General features: G+C 40.9%; 1 protein-coding gene across 1 annotated transcript in view; it reads left to right on the top strand.

The window, feature by feature from the left end:
- Positions 1–20,979, top strand: part of BUB1 (BUB1 mitotic checkpoint serine/threonine kinase) — a 126,510-nt gene that overhangs the window by 38,546 nt on the left and 66,985 nt on the right. Inside the window, exons 16-19 of the mRNA XM_053712601.1 lie at positions 4,396–4,573; positions 5,235–5,322; positions 11,792–12,078; positions 19,276–19,422. Of these exons, the coding sequence (XP_053568576.1) occupies positions 4,396–4,573; positions 5,235–5,322; positions 11,792–12,078; positions 19,276–19,422 (700 nt within the window). The remainder of the gene's footprint in view (positions 1–4,395; positions 4,574–5,234; positions 5,323–11,791; positions 12,079–19,275; positions 19,423–20,979) is intronic.

Raw genomic sequence — 20,979 nt, 5'->3', positions numbered from 1 at the left:
GGAGGTTATGGACAGAGTTCAAGCACTTAAATTGGCTAACTCTTTTGTTTTAGATGCCGCTTTGCAATTAGCTAGATTAGCGGCGAAAAATTCAGGGTTTGCTGTCGTGGCGCGCAGAGTGCTTTGACTAAAGTCTTGGTCAGCGGATGTGTCTTCCAAGACAAAATTGCTTAACATTCCTTTCAAAGGTAAAACATTATTTGGACCTGATTTGAAAGAGATTATTTCAGACATCACTGGGGGAAAGGGCCACGCCCTCCCACAGGATAGGTCTTTTAAGGCTAATAATAAGCCTAATTTTCGTCCCTTTCGCAGAAACGGACCAGTCTCTAATTCTGTATCCTCTAAGCAAGAGGGTAATACTTCACAACCCAAACCAGCCTGGAAACCAATGCAAGGCTGGAACAAGGGTAAGCAGGCCAAGAAGCCTACCACTGCTACCAAAACAGCATGAAGGGATAGCCCCCGATCCGGGACCGGATCTAGTGGGGGGCAGATTTTCTCTCTTTGCTCAGGCTTGGGCAAGAGATGTTCAGGATCCTTGGGCGCTAGAAATAGTTTCTCAAGGTTATCTCCTGGAATTCAAGGAACTACCCCCAAGGGGAAGGTTCCACAGGTCTCAATTATCTTCAAACCAAATAAAGAGACAGGCATTCTTACATTGTGTAGAAGACCTGTTAAAGATGGGAGTGATACATCCAGTTCCAATAAGAGAACAAGGAATGGGATTTTATTCCAATCTGTTCATAGTTCCCAAAAAAGAGGGAACATTCAGACCAATTTTGGATCTAAAGATCCTAAACAAATTTCTCAGGGTACCATCGTTCAAAATGGAAACTATTCGAACGATCCTACCTACTATCCAGGAAAATCAATTTATGACTACCGTGGATTTAAAGGATGCGTACCTACATATTCCTATCCACAAGGAACATCATCAGTTCCTAAGGTTCGCTTTTCTGGACAAGCATTACCAGTTTGTGGCACTTCCATTTGGATTAGCCACTGCTCCAAGGATTTTCACAAAGGTACTAGGGTCCCTTCTAGCGGTTCTAAGACCAAGGGGCATTGCAGTAGTACCTTACTTGGACGACATCCTGATTCAAGCGTCGTCCCTGTCAAAAGCAAAGGCTCATACGGAAATCGTCCTAGCCTTTCTCAGATCTCACGGATGGAAGGTGAACAAAGAAAAAAGTTCTCTGTCCCCGTCAACAAGAGTTCCCTTCTTGGGAACAATAATAGATTCCTTAGAAATGAGGATTTTTCTGACAGAGGTCAGAAAATCAAAACTTCTAAGCTCTTGTCAAGTACTTCATTCTGTTCCTCGTCCTTCCATAGCGCAGTGCATGGAAGTAATAGGATTGATGGTTGCAACAATGGACATAGTTCCTTTTGCACGAATTCATCTAAGACCATTACAACTGTGCATGCTCAGACAGTGGAATGGGGATTATACAGACTTGTCTCCGACGATTCAAGTAGATCAAAAGACCAGAGATTCACTCCGTTGGTGGCTGACCCTGGACAATCTGTCACAGGGAATGAGCTTCCGCAGACCAGAGTGGGTCATTGTCATGACCGACGCCAGCCTAGTGGGCTGGGGCGTGGTCTGGGAATCCCTGAAAGCTCAGGGTCTATGGTCTCGGGAAGAGTCTCTTCTCCCGATAAACATTCTGGAACTGAGAGCGATATTCAATGCTCTCAGAGCTTGGCCTCAACTAGCAAAGGCCAAATTCATAAGGTTTCAGTCAGACAACATGACGACCGTTGCATATATCAATCATCAGGGGGGAACAAGGACTTCCCTGGCGATGAAAGAAGTGACCAAGATAATTCAATGGGTGGAGGATCACTCCTGCCACTTGTCTGCGATCCACATCCCAGGAGTGGAAAATTGGGAAGCGGATTTTCTGAGTTGTCAGACATTCCATCCGGGGGAGTGGGAACTCCATCCGGAAATCTTTGCCCAAATAACTCAATTATGGGGCATTCCAGACATCGATCTGATGGCGTCTCGTCAGAACTTCAAGGTTCCTTGCTACGGGTCCAGATCCAGGGATCCCAAGGCGACCCTAGTAGATGCACTAGTAGCACCTTGGACCTTCAACCTAGCTTATGTATTCCCACCGTTTCCTCTCATCCCCAGGCTGGTAGCCAGGATCAATCAGGAGAGGGCCTCGGTGATCTTGATAGCTCATGCGTGGCCACGCAGGACTTGGTATGCAGACCTGGTCAATATGTCATCGGCTTCACCATGGAAACTACCTTTGAGACAGGACCTTCTTGTTCAGGGTCCATTCGAACATCCGAATCTGGTTTCCCTCCAACTGACGGCTTGGAGATTGAACGCTTGATTTTATCAAAGCGTGGGTTTTCAGATTCTGTAATAGATACTCTGATTCAGGCTAGAAAGCCTGTAACTAGAAAAATTTACCATAAAATATGGAAAAAATATATCTGTTGGTGTGAATCTAAAGGATTCCCATGGAACAAGATAAAAATTCCTAAGATTCTATCCTTTCTACAAGAAGGTTTGGAGAAAGGATTATCTGCAAGTTCTCTGAAGGGACAGATCTCTGCTTTATCTGTTTTACTTCACAAAAGACTGGCAGCTGTGCCAGAAGTTCAAGCATTTGTTCAGGCTCTGGTTAGGATCAAGCCTGTTTACAGACCTTTGACTCCTCCCTGGAGTCTAAATCTAGTTCTTTTAGTTCTTCAAGGGGTTCCATTTGAACCCTTACATTCCGTAGATATTAAGTTATTATCTTGGAAAGTTTTGTTTTTGGTTGCAATTTCTTCTGCTAGAAGAGTTTCAGAGTTATCTGCTCTGCAGTGTTCTCCGCCCTATCTTGTGTTCCATGCAGATAAGGTGGTTTTGCGTACTAAGCCTGGTTTTCTTCCGAAAGTTGTTTCCAACAAAAATATTAACCAGGAGATAGTTGTACCTTCTTTGTGTCCGAATCCAGTTTCAAAGAAGGAACGTTTGTTACACAATTTGGACGTAGTCCGTGCTCTAAAATTCTATTTAGAGGCTACTAAAGATTTCAGACAAACATCTTCCTTGTTTGTTATTTATTCTGGTAAAAGGAGAGGTCAAAAAGCGACTTCTACCTCTTTCCTTTTGGCTTAAAAGCATTATCCGATTGGCTTATGAGACTGCCGGACGGCAGCCTCCTGAAAGAATCACAGCTCACTCCACTAGGGCTGTGGCTTCCACATGGGCCTTCAAGAACGAGGCTTCTGTTGACCAGATATGTAAGGCAGCGACTTGGTCTTCACTGCACACTTTTGCCAAATTTTACAAATTTGATACTTTTGCTTCTTTGGAGGCTATTTTTGGGAGAAAGGTTTTGCAAGCTGTGGTGCCTTCCGTTTAGGTGACCTGATTTGCTCCCTCCCTTCATCCGTGTCCTAAAGCTTTGGTATTGGTTCCCACAAGTAAGGATGACGCCGTGGACCGGACACACCAATGTTGGAGAAAACAGAATTTATGCTTACCTGATAAATTACTTTCTCCAACGGTGTGTCCGGTCCACGGCCCGCCCTGGTTTTTTAATCAGGTCTGATGAATTATTTTCTCTACCTACAGTCACCACAGTATCATATGGTTTCTCCTATATATATTTCCTCCTGTCCGTCGGTCGAATGACTGGGGTGGGCGGAGCCTAGGAGGGATCATGTGACCAGCTTTGCTGGGACTCTTTGCCATTTCCTGTTGGGAAGAGAATATCCCACAAGTAAGGATGACGCCGTGGACCGGACACACCGTTGGAGAAAGTAATTTATCAGGTAAGCATAAATTCAGTTTTTTCATAGTGGGGTAACATTTTATTTGTATTTATTAATAACAGTCTGATAATATCCTATTTATTTTGTGTAGCTCATAAAATTACCTCCTCTTGATTATCTAGGATACCAAAGGAACTGGAGACATTACTGGCCATTAATATGCCACAAAAGGAACAGTCTACTCCAAAATGTTTCTTTAGAAAGATAGATGAAGCCTTTACTACCCGTTGCAGAGCTTTGCATAACCAATGTTGTTATAATATACTTTATAACATGTAAAACTCAAAAATCTTTCCCTGTTTTTAAACCCCAGCAGGCCGACCTTTATCTCAGTCTATTGTATAAGCTTTTAACAGCAAAACAGAGCTAGTTAATGTATACCATATAGTTAACACAGTGCTCACTCCTGTGGAGGTAGAAATGAGACCGTACAGATTGGCTACAATGCAAACCCTGAGATAAGGGGGCAGACTGAAGAGGCTTAGATACAAAGTAAATCACAGAGGTAAAAAGTATCTATCTTATTAAACGATCACAATTTTGGAGTAGACTGTTCCTTAAATACCCTTGGCAGAGGCATAATCTTACACTACCCTTTCTTTATAGGAAGAAGTGAAAGTTGCTGAGTCCTTAGTTGATGACAGTACCGTGTGGGCTATTCGTTGCAACAAAACACTGGCCCCCAGCCCTAACAGCACTGGAGACTTTGCTATGGCTGCTCATCTCGCTTCTACACCTGCCAACAGGCCAAAAGACCAGTCGTGGCAAATACTGGAAGATAAAGGTTGGCTTTCAACATTGTAGATTGTTTTTTTGTTTTGTTTTTTTTACATTTTGGAATCTGGTTTGCAATTGAATATTAAATTAGTAGCTTTGCTTTTTTGCAATCTAGTAACTTTTGTGAAGTGCAGGATGTACATAAATGCAGCCATTGGTAAGCCTTCTGTACTTTTAAACGCTAATAAATTGGCTGCGCTAACTTTTTAAAATAAATATTTTTGCAAACGCAAGTATCTTACAAAACTGATCAAATTTGAATTGCTGTGCGTTGCATTTCTAATTCTACGTCCATTTCTATTTGGGCTTAAACTGCAAAGAATGTAAAATTCTACTAAATACATGATAAATATTTTAGTATTTCAACAGTTAAAAAAAGTTGACATTTTGCGACGATAAAGATACAGGCATAACTTTTTAGTGTAAAGCCAGCAAAAATCTTTATTATCTCTGAGAAAAAAGTACATTGCATTTTCTCTGATTTCTTGAATATTTTTTTATATATTAAAAACCTTTAAAACAAATTTGTGAAGTATAAACAAAGAGCATTTTGTTTGTAACTGTCTGTATATACTACCGGCCTTCTGTGGTAGTTATTTGCTGCTACGCCTTGTCAGAAATGCTGTATTTGTTTATTTTGTTATGTATATGTCCATTTAACATTTCAGAAAATGCAGTCGGTGACAATGGTGGACACTTGGTTTTTGATGCTTCTGAGGAAAAGTTTATTCAAGCATCCAAAACAAGGAAACTCAGGTGCAGTAGTTTTCTGAGATTTATTTCTAAATACCTAAACGAACAACATTAAAACAAAATGTCATCGTCTTAGTCAATTTTGCAATTTTCTTTATTGGTAAATTCATAAAACAATATCTCACTTAGTTTCTTCGTTGCGGTGTTACACCACCATGTATTAAATGTTAACTCAGACCATAAGTTTTATATTTAGTAGCTAATAGTGACAATTGAATAGGGAAATAGAGAAAAACACCAATATATAAACCAAGTCTAAAGACCAGCAATTTATTTGGAATGCATGTGTAATTCAGAGACTAAGAAGTGTCTGGTAGATTAATTATTAAAGGACCATTAAAACAGTAGCATTGCATAATCAACAGAAGCACTTAGTCTTTTTTTTCTGAGAAACTTCAATTAGTTACACCCCCACATCATGTGACAGCAACCAGCCAACCCCAAAATGCAAATAAGTATATAGTGTGAATTTTTGCACACGCTCAGTAGGAGACGCAAAGTGTACATATAAAAAGGTTTTGCTCATTTTGATAATGGAAATTAATTTTAAACTTGTTCTGAATCATTTTGAATTTAGTGTTCCTTTTTATATACAGTAGAATTGCATAATCGACATTTGACAGCTATCGGACAATCTCCAATGCAAATATGTTATGTATATACCGTGAAATCTTGCACATGCTCAGTAGGAGCTGGTGCCTCAAAGTGTGCATATAAAAAGATTGTGCACATTTTGATAATAGAAGTAAATTAGATTTTAAATTGCTTGCTGTATCTGAATCGTGAAAGTTTAATTTCAACTTTAGTGACCTTTTTTTATCTGAGTTTTTTCTTTTTCTTTCTATTTTTACCAAATTTAGTTGACTTGTTAAAATATTAAAGGGACATGAAACTCAAAAGTTTTCTTTCATGATTCAGATGGATCATGTAATTTTAAACAATTTCTAATTTACTTAAATTATCAAATTGTTCTTTTAGGACGTAATCTCAGGAGGTTGTACATGTTTGAAGCACTATATTACTGCAGTTTTGCAAACGTACTAGATGGCAGCACTGTTTTCTGCCATGTAGTGCTCCAGATACCTATGTTGGTATCTCTTCAACAAAGAATACCATGGGAACAGAAAAATTTTAATAATAGAAGTAAATTGGTAATTACATTTTTAAATTGTATGCACTGTCTAAATCACAATAGGACATTCTTGGGTTTCATATCCCTTTTATGCAAAAGTTGTTCAGTTACTTTCAAGAAAAGTAATTAATTTTTATTTTCTCTTGTTAAGCGTATCCAGTCCACGGATCATCCATTACTTATGGGATATTCTCCTTCCCAACAGGAAGTTGCAAGAGGATCACCCACAACAGAGCTGCTATATAGCTCCTCCCCTAACTGCCATATCCAGTCATTCTCTTGCAACCCTCAACAAAGATGGGGATCGTAAGAGGAGAGTGGTGTTTTATACTTAGTTTATTTCTTCAATCAAAAGTTTGTTATTTTTAAATGGTACCGGAGTATGCTGTTTATCTCAGGCAGTATTTAGAAGAATAATCAGCCAGCATTTTCTATGATCTTAGCAGAAGTAACTAAGATCCATGGCTGTTCTCACATATTCTGAGGAGTGAGGTAACTTCAGAGAGGGAATGGCGTGCAGGTTTTCCTGCAATAAGGTATGTGCAGTTAATATTTTTCTGGGGATGGAATTTGCTAGAAAATGCTGCTTATACCAGATTAATGTAAGTAAAGCCTTAAATGCAGTGATAGCTACTGGTATCGGGCTTATTAATAGAGATGCATACTCTTATAAAAATGTAATATAAAACGTTTGCTGGCATGTTAATCGTTTTTATATATGTTTGGTGAAAAACTTATTGGGGCCTAGTTTTTTTCCACATGGCTGGTTTGATTTCTGCCTAGAGACAGTTTCCTGAAGCTTTCCACTGTTGCAATATGAGTGGGAAGGGCCTATTTTAGTGCTTTTCTGTGCAGATAAAAATACTGACAGAGACATTCAGCTTCCCTCTTCATGATACAGGACTCAAAAGGCTTCAAAGTCGTGTTTGAGGAGGGTAACAATCACAGTAGAATGTGGCAGTTGTTGTGACTGTGTTTAAAAAAAGTTTTTGTCATTTATTATTCTGTTTTTGTTATTAAAGGGTTAATCATCCATTTGCAAGTGGGTGCAATGCTCTGCTGACTTGTTACATACACTGTAAAAATTTTGTTAGTGTAACTGCCTTTTTTCACTGTTATTTCAAATTTTGTCAATTTGTTTCTCTTAAAGGCACAGTAACGTTTTTTATATTGCTTGTTAATACAGAAATTATTAGTAAGGAGTGGGATAGGCCCGGTGTGCCCTTTTCCCCACCTCCTATATTTAGAAAAATGTTTCCAATAGATGCCACTACACGGGACTTATGGCAGACTGTCCCTAAGGTGGAGGGAGCAGTTTCTACTTTAGCAAAGCGTACCACTATCCCGGTTGAGGACAGTTGTGCTTTTTCAGATCCAATGGATAAAAAATTAGAGGGTTACCTTAAGAAAATGTTTATTCAACAAGGTTTTATTTTACAGCCCCTTGCATGCATTGCGCCTGTCACTGCTGCGGCGGCGGCATTCTGGTTTGAGGCCCTGGAAGAGGCCATCCATACAGCTCCATTGACTGAAATTGTTGACAAGCTTAGAACTCTTAAGCTAGCTAACTCATTTGTTTCTGATGCCATTGTTCATTTGACTAAACTAACGGCTAAGAATTCCGGATTCGCCATCCAGGCGCGAAGGGCGCTATGGCTCAAATCCTGGTCAGCTGATGTAACTTCAAAGTCTAAATTACTCAACATTCCTTTCAAGGGGCAGACCTTATTCAGCCTGGTTTGAAAGAAATTATTGCTGACATTACTGGAGGTAAGGGTCATACCCTTCCTCAGGACAGGGCCAAATCAAAGGCCAAACAGTCTAATTTTCGTGCCTTTTTCGAAATTCCAAGGCAACTTCCTCCGCTTCAAGACAAGAGGGAACTTTTGCTCAATCTAAGCAGGCCTGGAAACCTAACCAGTCCTGGAACAAAGGCAAGCAGGCCAGAAAGCCTGCTGCTGCCTCTAAGACAGCATGAAGGAACGGCCCCCTATCCGGCGACGGATCTAGTAGGGGGCAGACTTTTTCTCTTCGCCCAGGCGTGGGCAAGAGATGTTCAGGATCCCTGGGCGTTGGAGATCATATCTCAGGGATATCTTCTGGACTTCAAAGCTTCCCCTCCACAAGGGAGATTTCATCTTTCAAGGTTATCTGCAAATCAGATAAAGAAAGAGGCATTCCTACGCTGTGTGCAAGACCTCCTAGTAATGGGAGTGATCCATCCAGTTCCGCGGACGGAACAAGGACACGGTTTTTATTCAAATCTGTTTGTGGTTCCCAAAAAAGAGGGCACCTTCAGACCAATTTTGGATCTAAAGATCTTAAACAAATTCCTCAGAGTTCCATCTTTCAAAATGGAAACTATTCGGACCATCCTACCCATGATCCAAGAGGGTCAGTACATGACCACAGTGGACTTAAAGGATGCCTACCTTCACATACCGATTCACAAAGATCATCATCGGTTTCTAAGGTTTAGCCTTTCTAGACAGGCATTACCAATTTGTAGCTCTTCCCTTCGGGTTGGCTACAGCCCCGAGAATCTTTGCAAAGGTTCTGGGCTCACTTCTGGCGGTTCTAAGACCGTGAGGCATAGCGGTGGCTCCGTATCTAGACGACATCCTGATACAGGCGTCAAGCTTTCAAATTGCCAAGTCTCATACAGAGATAGTTCTGGCATTTCTGAGATCGCACGGGTGGAAAGTGAACGAGGAAAAGAGTTCTCTATCCCCACTCACAAGAGTCTCCTTCTTAGGGACTCTTATAGATTCTGTAGAGATGAAAATTTACCTGACGGAGTCCAGGTTATCAAAGCTTCTAAATGCTTGCCGTATTCTTCATTCCATTCCGCGTCCTTCGGTGGCTCAGTGTATGGAGGTGATCGGCTTAATGGTAGCGGCAATGGACATAGTGCTATTTGCGCGCCTACATCTCAGACCGCTGCAATTATGCATGCTAAGTCAGTGGAATGGGGATTACACAGATTTGTCCCCTCTGCTAAATCTGGATCAAGAGACCAGAGATTCTCTTCTCTGGTGGTTGTCTCGGGTCCACCTGTCCGAGGGTATGACCTTTCGCAGGCCAGATTGGACGATTGTAACAACAGATGCCAGCCTTCTAGGTTGGGGTGCAGTCTGGAACTCCCTGAAGGCACAGGGATTGTGGACTCAGGAGGAGAAACTCCTTCCGATAAATATTCTGGAGTTAAGAGCGATATTCAATGCTCTTCTGGCTTGGCCTCAGTTAGCAACACTGAGGTTCATCAGATTTCAGTCGGACAATATCACGACTGTGGCTTACATCAACCATCAAGGAGGAACCAGGAGTTCCCTAGCGATGTTAGAAGTCTCAAAAATAATTCGCTGGACAGAGACTCACTCTTGCCACCTGTCAACAATCCATATCCCAGGCGTGGAGAACTGGGAGGCAGATTTTCTAAGTCGTCAGACTTTTCACCCGGGGGAGTGGGAACTCCATCCGGAGGTGTTTGCTCAATTGATTCATCGTTGGGGCAAACCAGAGTTGGATCTCATGGCATCTCGCCAGAACGCCAAGCTTCCTTGTTACGGATCCAGGTCCAGGGACCCAGAAGCGACGCTGATAGATGCTCTAGCAGCGCCTTGGTTCTTCAATCTGGCTTATGTGTTTCCACCGTTTCCTCTGCTCCCTCGACTGATTGCCAAAATCAAACAGGAGAGAGCATCAGTGATTCTAATAGCGCCTGCGTGGCCACGCAGGACCTGGTATGCAGACCTAGTGGACATGTCATCCTTTCCACCATGGACTCTGTCTCTAAGACAGGACCTTCTAATACAAGGTCCTTTCAATCATCCAAATCTAATTTCTCTGAGACTGACTGCATGGAGATTGAACGCTTGATTTTATCAAAACGTGGCTTCTCCGAGTCAGTCATTGATACCTTAATACAGGCACGAAAGCCTGTTACCAGGAAAATTTATCACAAGATATGGCGTACATATCTTTACTGGTGTGAATCCAAGAATTACTCATGGAGTAAGGTTAGGATTCCTAGAATATTGTCCTTTCTCCAAGAGGGTTTGGACAAAGGATTATCAGCTAGTTCCTTAAAGGGACAGATTTCTGCTCTGTCCTTTTGCACAAGCGTCTGACAGAAGTTCCAGACGTCCAGGCATTTTGTCAGGCTTTGGTTAGAATTAAGCCTGTGTTTAAACCTGTTGCTCCCCCATGGAGCTTAAACTTGGTTCTTAAAGTTCTTCAAGGAGTTCCGTTTGAACCCCTTCATTCCATTGATATTAAGCTTTTATCTTGGAAAGTTCTGTTTTTGATGGCTATTTCCTCGGCTCGGAGAGTCTCTGAGCTATCTGCCTTACAATGTGATTCTCCTTATCTGATTTTTCATGCAGATAAGGTAGTTCTGCGTACCAAACCTGGGTTTTTACCTAAGGTGGTTTCTAACAAGAATATCAATCAAGAGATTGTTGTTCCATCATTGTGTCCTAATCCTTCTTCAAAGAAGTAACGTCTTTTACATAATCTGGACGTAGTCTGTGCCTTGAAGTTTTACTTACAAGCTACTAAAGATTTTCGTCAAACATCTTCCCTGTTTGTCGTTTATTCTGGACAGAGGAGAGGTCAAAAAGCTTCGGCAACCTCTCTTTCCTTTTGGCTTCGGAGTATTATATGCCTAGCCTATGAGACTGCTGGACAGCAGCCTCCTGAAAGAATTACAGCTCATTCTACTAGAGCTGTGGCTTCCACCTGGGCCTTTAAAAATGAGGCCTCTGTTGAACAGATTTGCAAGGCCGCGACTTGGTCTTCGCTTCACACTTTTTCCGAATTTTACAAATTTGATACTTTTGCTTCTTCGGAGGCTGTTTTTGGGAGAAAGGTTCTTCAGGCAGTGGTTCCTTCCGCTTAATCCCTGCCTTGTCCCTCCCATCATCCGTGTACTTTAGCTTTGGTATTGGTATCTAATAAGTAATGGATGATCCGTGGACTGGATACACTTAACAAGAGAAAACATAATTTATGCTTACCTGATAAATTTATTTCTCTTGTAGTGTATCCAGTTCACGGCCCGCCCTGTCCTTTTCAGGCAGGTCTAAAATTTAATTAAACTACAGTCACCACTGCAACCTATGGTTTCTCCTTTCTCTGTTTGTTTCGGTCGAATGACTGGATATGGCAGTTAGGGGAGGAGCTATATAGCAGCTCTGCTGTGGGTGATCCTCTTGCAACTTCCTGTTGGGAAGGAGAATATCCCATAAGTAATGGATGATCCGTGGACTGGATACACTACAAGAGAAATAAATTTATCAGGTAAGCATAAATTATGTTTTATTTTTCTTTATTTTGTAGCCCCATTCTGGAGCAAAGTCCAGAGCAGTCCAACATACAAGTAACTGCACAGTCGTCGTCGTCAAGCGGCACATTTCTGCCAGATGGTGTAGGAGCTGGCGTGTCATCTGATGAAATAGAGGAGACTGGGAAACACTTGGCTGCTTGCAAACTTTCAGACACATTACATCAAACTACGCTCACAAATGTTGATCCTCTAATATTATCAATGCAAGAGCATAGTGAGTCTCAGGTGTCGGAGAAGGAAGACCCTGATGGAACAACAGAAGAGATTAATGAATCCACTGGTATGGGTGTAGATATCTTGCTTGTGTTTTTTTTTGTGACTCCCAGTTTTAATTTTCTATACGTTGGCTCTTTAGCATGCAATTTTTGCGTTACTGGGCTTATGTTTTTAAACCCCTTTTCAAGGGTAAAACACATAAGTAAAGTCCCAAGCAGGAAGTTAGTTTATTTTGGGTTACATGTGACAGTGGCTCCTGATTTGGCTCACTGACTATGTTTTGCTCAGGAACTCTAATTCTTGCATCTCCCGAGTAGGAGTTTAACTCCTTTTGGAGGGTTTAACACATATTAAAGGGATACTAAACCCAATTTTTTTATTTTATGATTCGGATAGAGCATGCAATTTTTAGCAACTTTCTATTTTACTTCTATTCATTTTTCTTTGTTTTGTTTGTTTGTTTCTTTGAAAAATGCAGGAATGAAAGCTTTGGAGCTGGCCCATTTTAGGTTCAGCACCTGGGTTGCACTTGCTGATTGGATGGCTAAATGTAGCCTCCGATCAGGAAGCGCTATCCAGGGTTCTGAACCAAAAATGTGCCGGTTTCAAATCTTTTTCTAATACAGATACCAAGAGAACGAAGAAAAATTGATAGATAGAAGTAAATTAGAAAGTTGTTTTAAATTGCATGCTCTATCTGAATCCTGAAAGAAAAAAATTGGCTTTAGTATCCCTTTTAGGTAGGGTTGCACCGATACCATTTCTTTATGACCGAGTACAAGAACCGATACTTGTTTTCAAATACTCGCCGATACCAATTACCGATTCTTTTTTTTAAAATGTCATGTGACAGTTTACCAAGCACAATACAGATCATTTAAGATTCCTTCATTATAATTATAAAGGACTGTAATTCAAAAGACATTATGGAATAATAAAACAGTTTTATTTGTCACAAAGTTCACTGAACATGTTTATAAATAAAAAAATATTACAATAAAATATTAAATTTAAAGGGGTGATGCAATTGGGTTGTAGGGCTGTTATATAACATCAATCTGACATTTGTATGGAGGTTCGACTCTAAGCTGAACAGTCTTTCACTTTCCACACTACTGCATGGGGCAGAAAGATATTTTTGGGCCATTTTAGCCAGAGCTGGAAATCTGTTAATTAACTGCCCAGTACTTCAGGGGTTTGTCTGAACGAGGTACAGTGATCTCTCCTACAACAATACAAATAACAGCAATTTGTATTGGCAGAACAGTAGTAAACAAATTGTATTTAGTTTAGTCTCCACTCCAGTTTAAAATGAAATGGGAACATGCAGTTTGAAAAAACGCCACATGATAGCATATGGGTAGGAAGTGGAGGTATCGGTTTAAGTATCGGTGCATTTGCACGAGTACAAGTACTCATGCAAATACTTGGTATCGGTACCGATACCGATACTAGTATCGGTATCGGTGCAACCCTACTTTTAGGCTTTGAAAAATGTCATATTCTAATGAATAAGAAAGTAATTTTTTTCATTAAAATTGATTTTTTCTCCAACATAGGTGTGTCCGGTCCACGGCGTCATCCTTACTTGTGGGATATTCTCTTCCCCAACAGGAAATGGCAAAGAGCCCAGCAAAGCTGGTCACATGATCCCTCCTAGGCTCCGCCTACCCCAGTCATTCTCTTTGCCGTTGTACAGGCAACATCTCCACGGAGATGGCTTAGAGTTTTTTAGTGTTTAACTGTAGTTTTTATTATTCAATCAAGAGTTTGTTATTTTAAAATAGTGCTGGTATGTACTATTTACTCAGAAACAGAAAAGAGATGAAGATTTCTGTTTGTATGAGGAAAATGATTTTAGCACCGTAACTAAAATCCATGGCTGTTCCACACAGGACTGTTGAGAGCAATTAACTTCAGTTGGGGGAACAGTGTGCAGTCTCTTACTGCTTGAGGTATGACACATTCTAACAAGACGATGTAATGCTGGAAGCTGTCATTTTCCCTATGGGATCCGGTAAGCCATGTTTATTAAGATAGTAAATAAGGGCTTCACAAGGGCTTATTAAGACTGTAGACTTTTTCTGGGCTAAATCGATTCATTATTAACACATATTTAGCCTTGAGGAATCATTTATTCTGGGTATTTTGATATGATTATATCGGCAGGCACTGTTTTAGACACCTTATTCTTTAGGGGCTTTCCCTAATCATAGTCAGAGCCTCATTTTCGCGCCGGTATGGCGCACTTGTTTTTGAGGACAGCATGGCATGCAGCTGCATGTGTGTGGAGCTCTGATACATAGAAAAGTCTTTCTGAAGGCATCATTTGGTATCGTATTCCCCTTTGGGCTTGGTTGGGTCTCAGCAAAGCAGATTCCAGGGACTGTAAAGGGGTTAAATATAAAAACGGCTCCGGTTCCGTTATTTTAAGGGTTAAAGCTTCCAAATTTGGTGTGCAATATCTACATATTCCTATCCACAAGGAACATCATCGGTTCCTAAGGTTTGCATTCCTGGACAAGCATTTCCAGTTCGTGGCATTTTCTTTCGGATTAGCCACTGCTCCTAGGATTTTCTCATAGGTACTAGGGTCCCTTCTGGCGGTGCTAAGACCAAGGGGCATTGCTGTAGTACCTTACTTGGACGACATTCTGATTCGAGCGTCGTCCCTTCCTCAAGTAAAGGCTCACACGGACATTGTCCTGGCCTTTCTCAGATCTCACGGATGGAAAGTGAACGTGGAAAAGAGTTCTCTATCTCCGTCAACGAGGGTTCCCTTCTTGGGAACTATAATAGACTCCTTAGAAATGAGGATTTTTCTGACAGAAGCCAGAAAAACAAAACTTCTAGACTCTTGTCGGATACTTCATTCCGTTCCTCTTCCTTCCATAGCGCAGTGCATGGAAGTGATAGGTTTGATGGTAGCGGCAATGGACATAGTTCCTTTTGTGCGCATTCATCTAAGACCATTACAACTGTTCATGCTCAGTCAGTGGAATGGGGACTATTCAGACTTGTCTCCGAAGATACAAGTAAATCAGAGGACCAGAGACTCATTCCGTTGGTGGCTGTCCCTGGACAACCTGTCACAAGGGATGACCTTCCGCAGACCAGAGTGGGTCATTGTCACGACCGACGCCAGTCTGATGGGCTGGGGCGCGGTCTGGGGATCCCTGAAAGCTCAGGGTCTTTGGTCTCGGGTAGAATCTCTTCTACCGATAAATATTCTGGAACTGAGAGCGATATTCAATGCTCTCAAAGCTTGGCCTCAGCTAGCGAGGGCCAAGTTCATACATCAACCATCAGGGGGGAACAAGGAGTTCCCTAGCGATGGAAGAAGTGACCAAAATCATTCTATGGGCGGAGTCTCACTCCTGCCACCTGTCTGCTATCCACATCCCAGGAGTGGAAAATTGGGAAGCGGATTTTCTGAGTCGTCAGACATTGCATCCGGGGGAGTGGGAACTCCATCCGGAAATCTTTGCCCAAGTCACTCAACCGTGGGGCATTCCAGACATGGATCTGATGGCCTCTCGTCAGAACTTCAGAGTTCCTTACTACGGGTACAGATCCAGGGATCCCAAGGCGGCTCTAGTGGATGCACTAGTAGCACCTTGGACCTTCAAACTAGCTTATGTGTTCCCGCCGTTTCCTCTCATCCCCAGGCTGGTAGCCAGGATCAATCAGGAGAGGGCGTCAGTGATTTTGATAGCTCCTGCGTGGCCACGCAGGACTTGGTATGCAGATCTGGTGAATATGTCATCGGCTCCACCATGGAAGCTACCTTTGAGAGACCTTCTTGTTCTAGGTCCGTTCGACCCACTCCAGCTGACTGCTTGGAGATTGAACGCTTGATCTTATCAAAGCGAGGGTTCTCAGATTCTGTTATTAATACTCTTGTTCAGGCCTGAAAGCCTGTAACCAGAAAAATTACCACATAATTTGGTATATCTGTTGGTGTGAATCTGCAGGATTCCCTTGGGACCAGGTTAAGATTCCTAAGAGTCTATCCTTCCTTCGAGAAGGATTGGAAAAAGGATTATCTGCAAGTTCCTTGATGGGACAGATTTCTGCCTTGTCTGTGTTACTTCACAAAAAGCTGGCAGCTGTGCCAGATGTTCTAGCCTTTGTTCAGGCTCTGGTTAGAATCAAGCCTGTTTACAAAATTTTGACTCCTCCTTGGAGTCTCAACCTAGTTCTTTCAGTTCTTCAGGGGGTTCCGTTTGAACCCTTACATTCCGTTGATATTAAGTTATTATCTTGGAAAGTTTTGTTTTTGGTTGCAATTTCTTCTGCTAGAAGAGTTTCAGAATTATCTGCTCTGCAGTGTTCTTCTCCTTATCTGGTGTTCCATGCAGATAAGGTGGTTTTGCGTACTAAACCTGGTTTTCTTCCAAAAGTTGTTTCTAACAAAAACATTAACCAGGAGATAGTTGTGCCTTCTTTGTGTCCTAATCCAGTTTCAAAGAAGGAACGTTTGTTGCACAACTTGGATGTAGTTCGTGCTCTCAAATTTTACTTAGCAGCTACTAAGGATTTCAGACAAACTTTGTCTTTGTTTGTTGTTTATTCTGGTAAACGGAGAGGTCAAAAAGCAACTTCTACCTCTCTCTCCTTCTGGATTAAAAGCATTATCCGATTGGCTTATGAGACTGCCGGACGGCAGCCTCCTGAAAGAATCACAGCTCACTCCACTAGGGCTGTGGCTTCCACATGGGCCTTCAAGAACGAGGCTTCTGTTGATCAGATATGTAAGGCAGCGACTTGGTCTTCACTGCACACTTTTTCTAAATTTTACAAATTTGATACTTTTGCTTCTTCTGAGGCTATTTTTGGGAGAAAGGTTTTGCAAGCCGTGGTGCCTTCCATTTAGGTGACCTGATTTGCTCCCTCCCTTCATCCGTGTCCTAAAGCTTTGGTATTGGTTCCCACAAGTAAGGATGACGCCGTGGACCGGACACACCTATGTTGGAGAAAACAGAATTTATGTTTACCTGATAAATTACTTTCTCCAACGGTGTGTCCGGTCCACGGCCCGCCCTGGTTTTTTTAATCAGGTCTGATAATTTATTTTCTTTAACTACAGTCACCACGGTAACATATGGTTTCTCCTATGCAAATATTCCTCCTTAACGTCGGTCGAATGACTGGGGTAGGCGGAGCCTAGGAGGGATCATGTGACCAGCTTTGCTGGGCTCTTTGCCATTTCCTGTTGGGGAAGAGAATATCCCACAAGTAAGGATGACGCCGTGGACCGGACACACCGTTGGAGAAAGTAATTTATCAGGTAAACATAAATTCTGTTTTTTCTACTATTATTCCAGAGATCAACTTTCTTTTACATGTTCCTAAAGCCTGATCATTTCACCAACACTCAGGTATACAAGTACCAGGCTTGTGTGTTTGAGGAGACTGATCTGCCTTCTTGTCCCTTTTTCATGTAATTTAGCTCTGAAAACAGAGCAACTTCTAACATTTAGACCTTTTAAAAAGCACCCTGATAACCCTAATTGGCTTTAAAGGGACAGTCAACACCAGAATTTTTGTTGTTTAAAAAGATAGATAATCCCTTTATTACCCATTCTCCAGTTTTGCATAACCAACACAGTTATATTAATACACTTTTTACTTCTGTGACTAACTGGTATCTAAGCATCTTCTGACCTCCCCTAATCACATGACTTTTAGTTATTTTGCATATAGTTGCATTTTAGCCAATTAGTGAAGTGTCTGCCACTAGCCACGGGCGTGATCACAATGCTATCTATATGGCCTACATGAGCTTGCTCTCCCCTGCTGTGAAAAGTAAATAAAATAGAGGCGGCCTTCAAGGGCTTAGAAATTATCATATGAGCCTTCCTAGGTTTAGCTTTCAACTAGAATACCAAGAGAACAAAGCAAAATTGTTGATAAAAGTAAATTGGAAAGTAGTTTAAAATTAAATGCCCTATTTGAAAAATGAGAGGTTTTTTTGGACTTGACTGTCCCTTTAACTGATTAAAGGGACACTGAACCCAAATTGTTTGCCATGATTTAGATAGAGCATGCAATTTTAAGCACCTTTCTAATTTACTCCTATTATCAATTTTTCTTTGTTCTCTTTGTATCTTTATTTGAAAAAGTAGGATTGTGAGCACAATGTTATCTATATGGCACACATGAACTAGGGCTGTCTAGCTATGAAAAAAAACTGTCATTATGCACCGAGATAAGAGGCAGCATTCAAGAAATAAAAAATTACCATATAAGCCTACACAGGTTTATCTTTCAAAAAAGAAAACCAAGCAAACAAAGCAAAATGGATGATAAAAGTAAATTGGAAAGTTGTTTAAAATTGCATGCCCTATCTGAAACATGAAAGTTTATTTTTGACTAGATTGTCCCTTTTAAGGTCCAGGCTATCGACAGGCAATGTAAACACAGCCAGCAGAAGAAAATTACACTCACAGTGTGGTGTAGAACAGTGTTTCTCAACCACGTTGTTAAAGTACCCCCAACAGGCCAGGTTTTCATTATAGCTAAACCAGTGCACAGGTTAAGTATTTGGCTGATCAGTAACACCATGGTTACTAGCCTGCTTTCAGCCATCCGCTGATTATTTCACCTGTGCCCTGCTGTTCAGCTATAATGAAAAACTTCACTGTTGGGGTACTTGAGGACCGCGGTTGAGAAACATTGGTATAGAAGCGATAACTAATAAAAAGAATTGTCTATTCTCTTTAAAGTGAATGTAAAGCTTATTGAATAAGTGCCCGTTTTTTAAAAATACTCAAAAACAGGGGCACTTTCATTCATTAAACTTTACATTGAAGCTTCTATTTATAAAATACTTACCTTTTCTTTATGGAAAACAAACCGCATTATTATCACCAAATCACATTGCAACACACCTACTGTGCCTTAATATAGGCCAGTGATGGCGAACCTTGGCACCTTGTTTTAGAACTAAATGATGCTCGACTGGGCTTTAGAGTGCCTAAGAAGTATCATGGGAAATGTAGTTCTGAAACATCTGGAGTGCCAATGTTCGCCATCACTGATATATTATCATTTATTTATATAGCGTCACCAAATTCCGTAGCGCTGGCATATAGGTAGTGTGTAATGGTTTAAGTTTATCGCTTGTGTACTGGAAAGCTAGATCATCCCCATAGCTTAGAAATGTATGTGTTAGCGGTGTTGAGGATAATGTGCTCTCTTTTATTCTTAATTACTATGTACTGAAGACCTAGTTTGAAAATTGTATTTTAATTTCTAGAAGAAATAATAATTGAAAACCCCTGGGATGAAAACCTAATTGCTCGTCTGCTTTCTGAGTTGCCAAAACCAATTAATTCCATGAGCACTTATCACCAGTGGAATACAAACCTTCCGACGTTCAAGCCCAAGACAGAAATAAAGCTGGGTAAGACTCCATAGTCTGTACCATAAAGATACTTCTTATAAGCAATGCTAATGACTATTGTTTTTAGTTTTTGATGAGTTAAATAGTGTCTAAATAAAAACTTAAAAACGTTTTTTTTTTTTTTTTTAAACTATTCTTTTTAATCAATTTGTAATATAATCAACCTCTTCAACTACTTGTCATATAGTCATATAAAGGTATTTGAAAGTGACATTGTTTCTGTAAATTCCTAAAGCAGCCTGGGTGTAACATCTTGAAAATCTTTGAGTATAGTTGCCTGGTTCTGCTTTGCTGTAGCCACACAGATGCCAGATGTAATCAAGATCCTGATATAGCCAATCGCTGCATAGCACATAATAGGGTTTGACAAAGCATGCATAAGTACACAGGATGTTTTCTCCAACATAGGTGTGTCCGGTCCACGGCGTCATCCTTACTTGTGGGATATTCTCTTCCCCAACAGGAAATGGCAAAGAGCCCAGCAAAGCTGGTCACATGATCCCTCCTAGGCTCCGCCTTCCCCAGTCATTCTCTTTGCCGTTGTACAGGCAACATCTCCACGGAGATGGCTTAGAGTTTTTTAGTGTTTAACTGTAGTTTTTATTATTCAATCAAGAGTTTGTTATTTTAAAATAGTGCTGGTATGTACTATTTACTCTGAAACAGAAAAGAGATGAAGATTTCTGTTTGTAAGAGGAAAATGATTTTAGCAACCGTTACTAAAATCGATGGCTGTTTCCACACAGGACTGTTGAGAGGAATTAACTTCAGTTGGGGGAACAGTGAGCAGACTTTTGCTGCTTGAGGTATGACACATTTCTAACAAGACGATGTAATGCTGGAAGCTGTCATTTTCCCTATGGGATCCGGTAAGCCATTTTTATTACAGAAAGAAAAAAAGGGCTTCACAAGGGCTTTTTAAGACTGTAGACATTTTCTGGGCTAAATCGATTTATATATAAACATATTTTATACTCCATAGCCTTGAGGAATTATTTTAATCTTGGGAATTTTGTAAAATAACCGGCAGGCACTGTATTGGACACCTTATTCTCTAGGGGCTTTCCCTAATCATAGGCAGAGTCTCATTTTCGCGCCTGTATTGCGCACTTGTTTTTGAGAAGCATGACATGCAGATGCATGTGTGAGGAGCTCTGATACATAGAAAAGACTTTCTGAAGGCGTCATTTGGTATCGTATTCCCCTTTGGGCTTGGTTGGGTCTCAGCAAAGCAGATACCAGGGACTGTAAAGGGGTTAAATATAAAAACGGCTCCGGTTCCGTTATTTTAAGGGTTAAAGCTTCCAAATTTGGTGTGCAATACTTTTAAGGCTTTAAGACACTGTGGTGAAATTTTGGTGAATTTTGAACAATTCCTTCATACTTTTTCGCAATTGCAGTAATAAAGTGTGTTCAGTTTAAAATTTAAAGTGACAGTAACGGTTTATTTTAAAAACGTTTTTTGTACTTTGTTATCAAGTTTATGCCTGTTTAACATGTCTGAACTACCAGATAGACTGTGTTCTGAATGTGGGGAAGCCAAGGTTCCTTCTCATT

The sequence above is a fragment of the Bombina bombina genome, chromosome 4 (genome assembly GCF_027579735.1).
Source record: "Bombina bombina isolate aBomBom1 chromosome 4, aBomBom1.pri, whole genome shotgun sequence".
NCBI lineage: Eukaryota > Metazoa > Chordata > Amphibia > Anura > Bombinatoridae > Bombina > Bombina bombina.
This window is presented reverse-complemented; position numbering and strand designations above follow the sequence as displayed.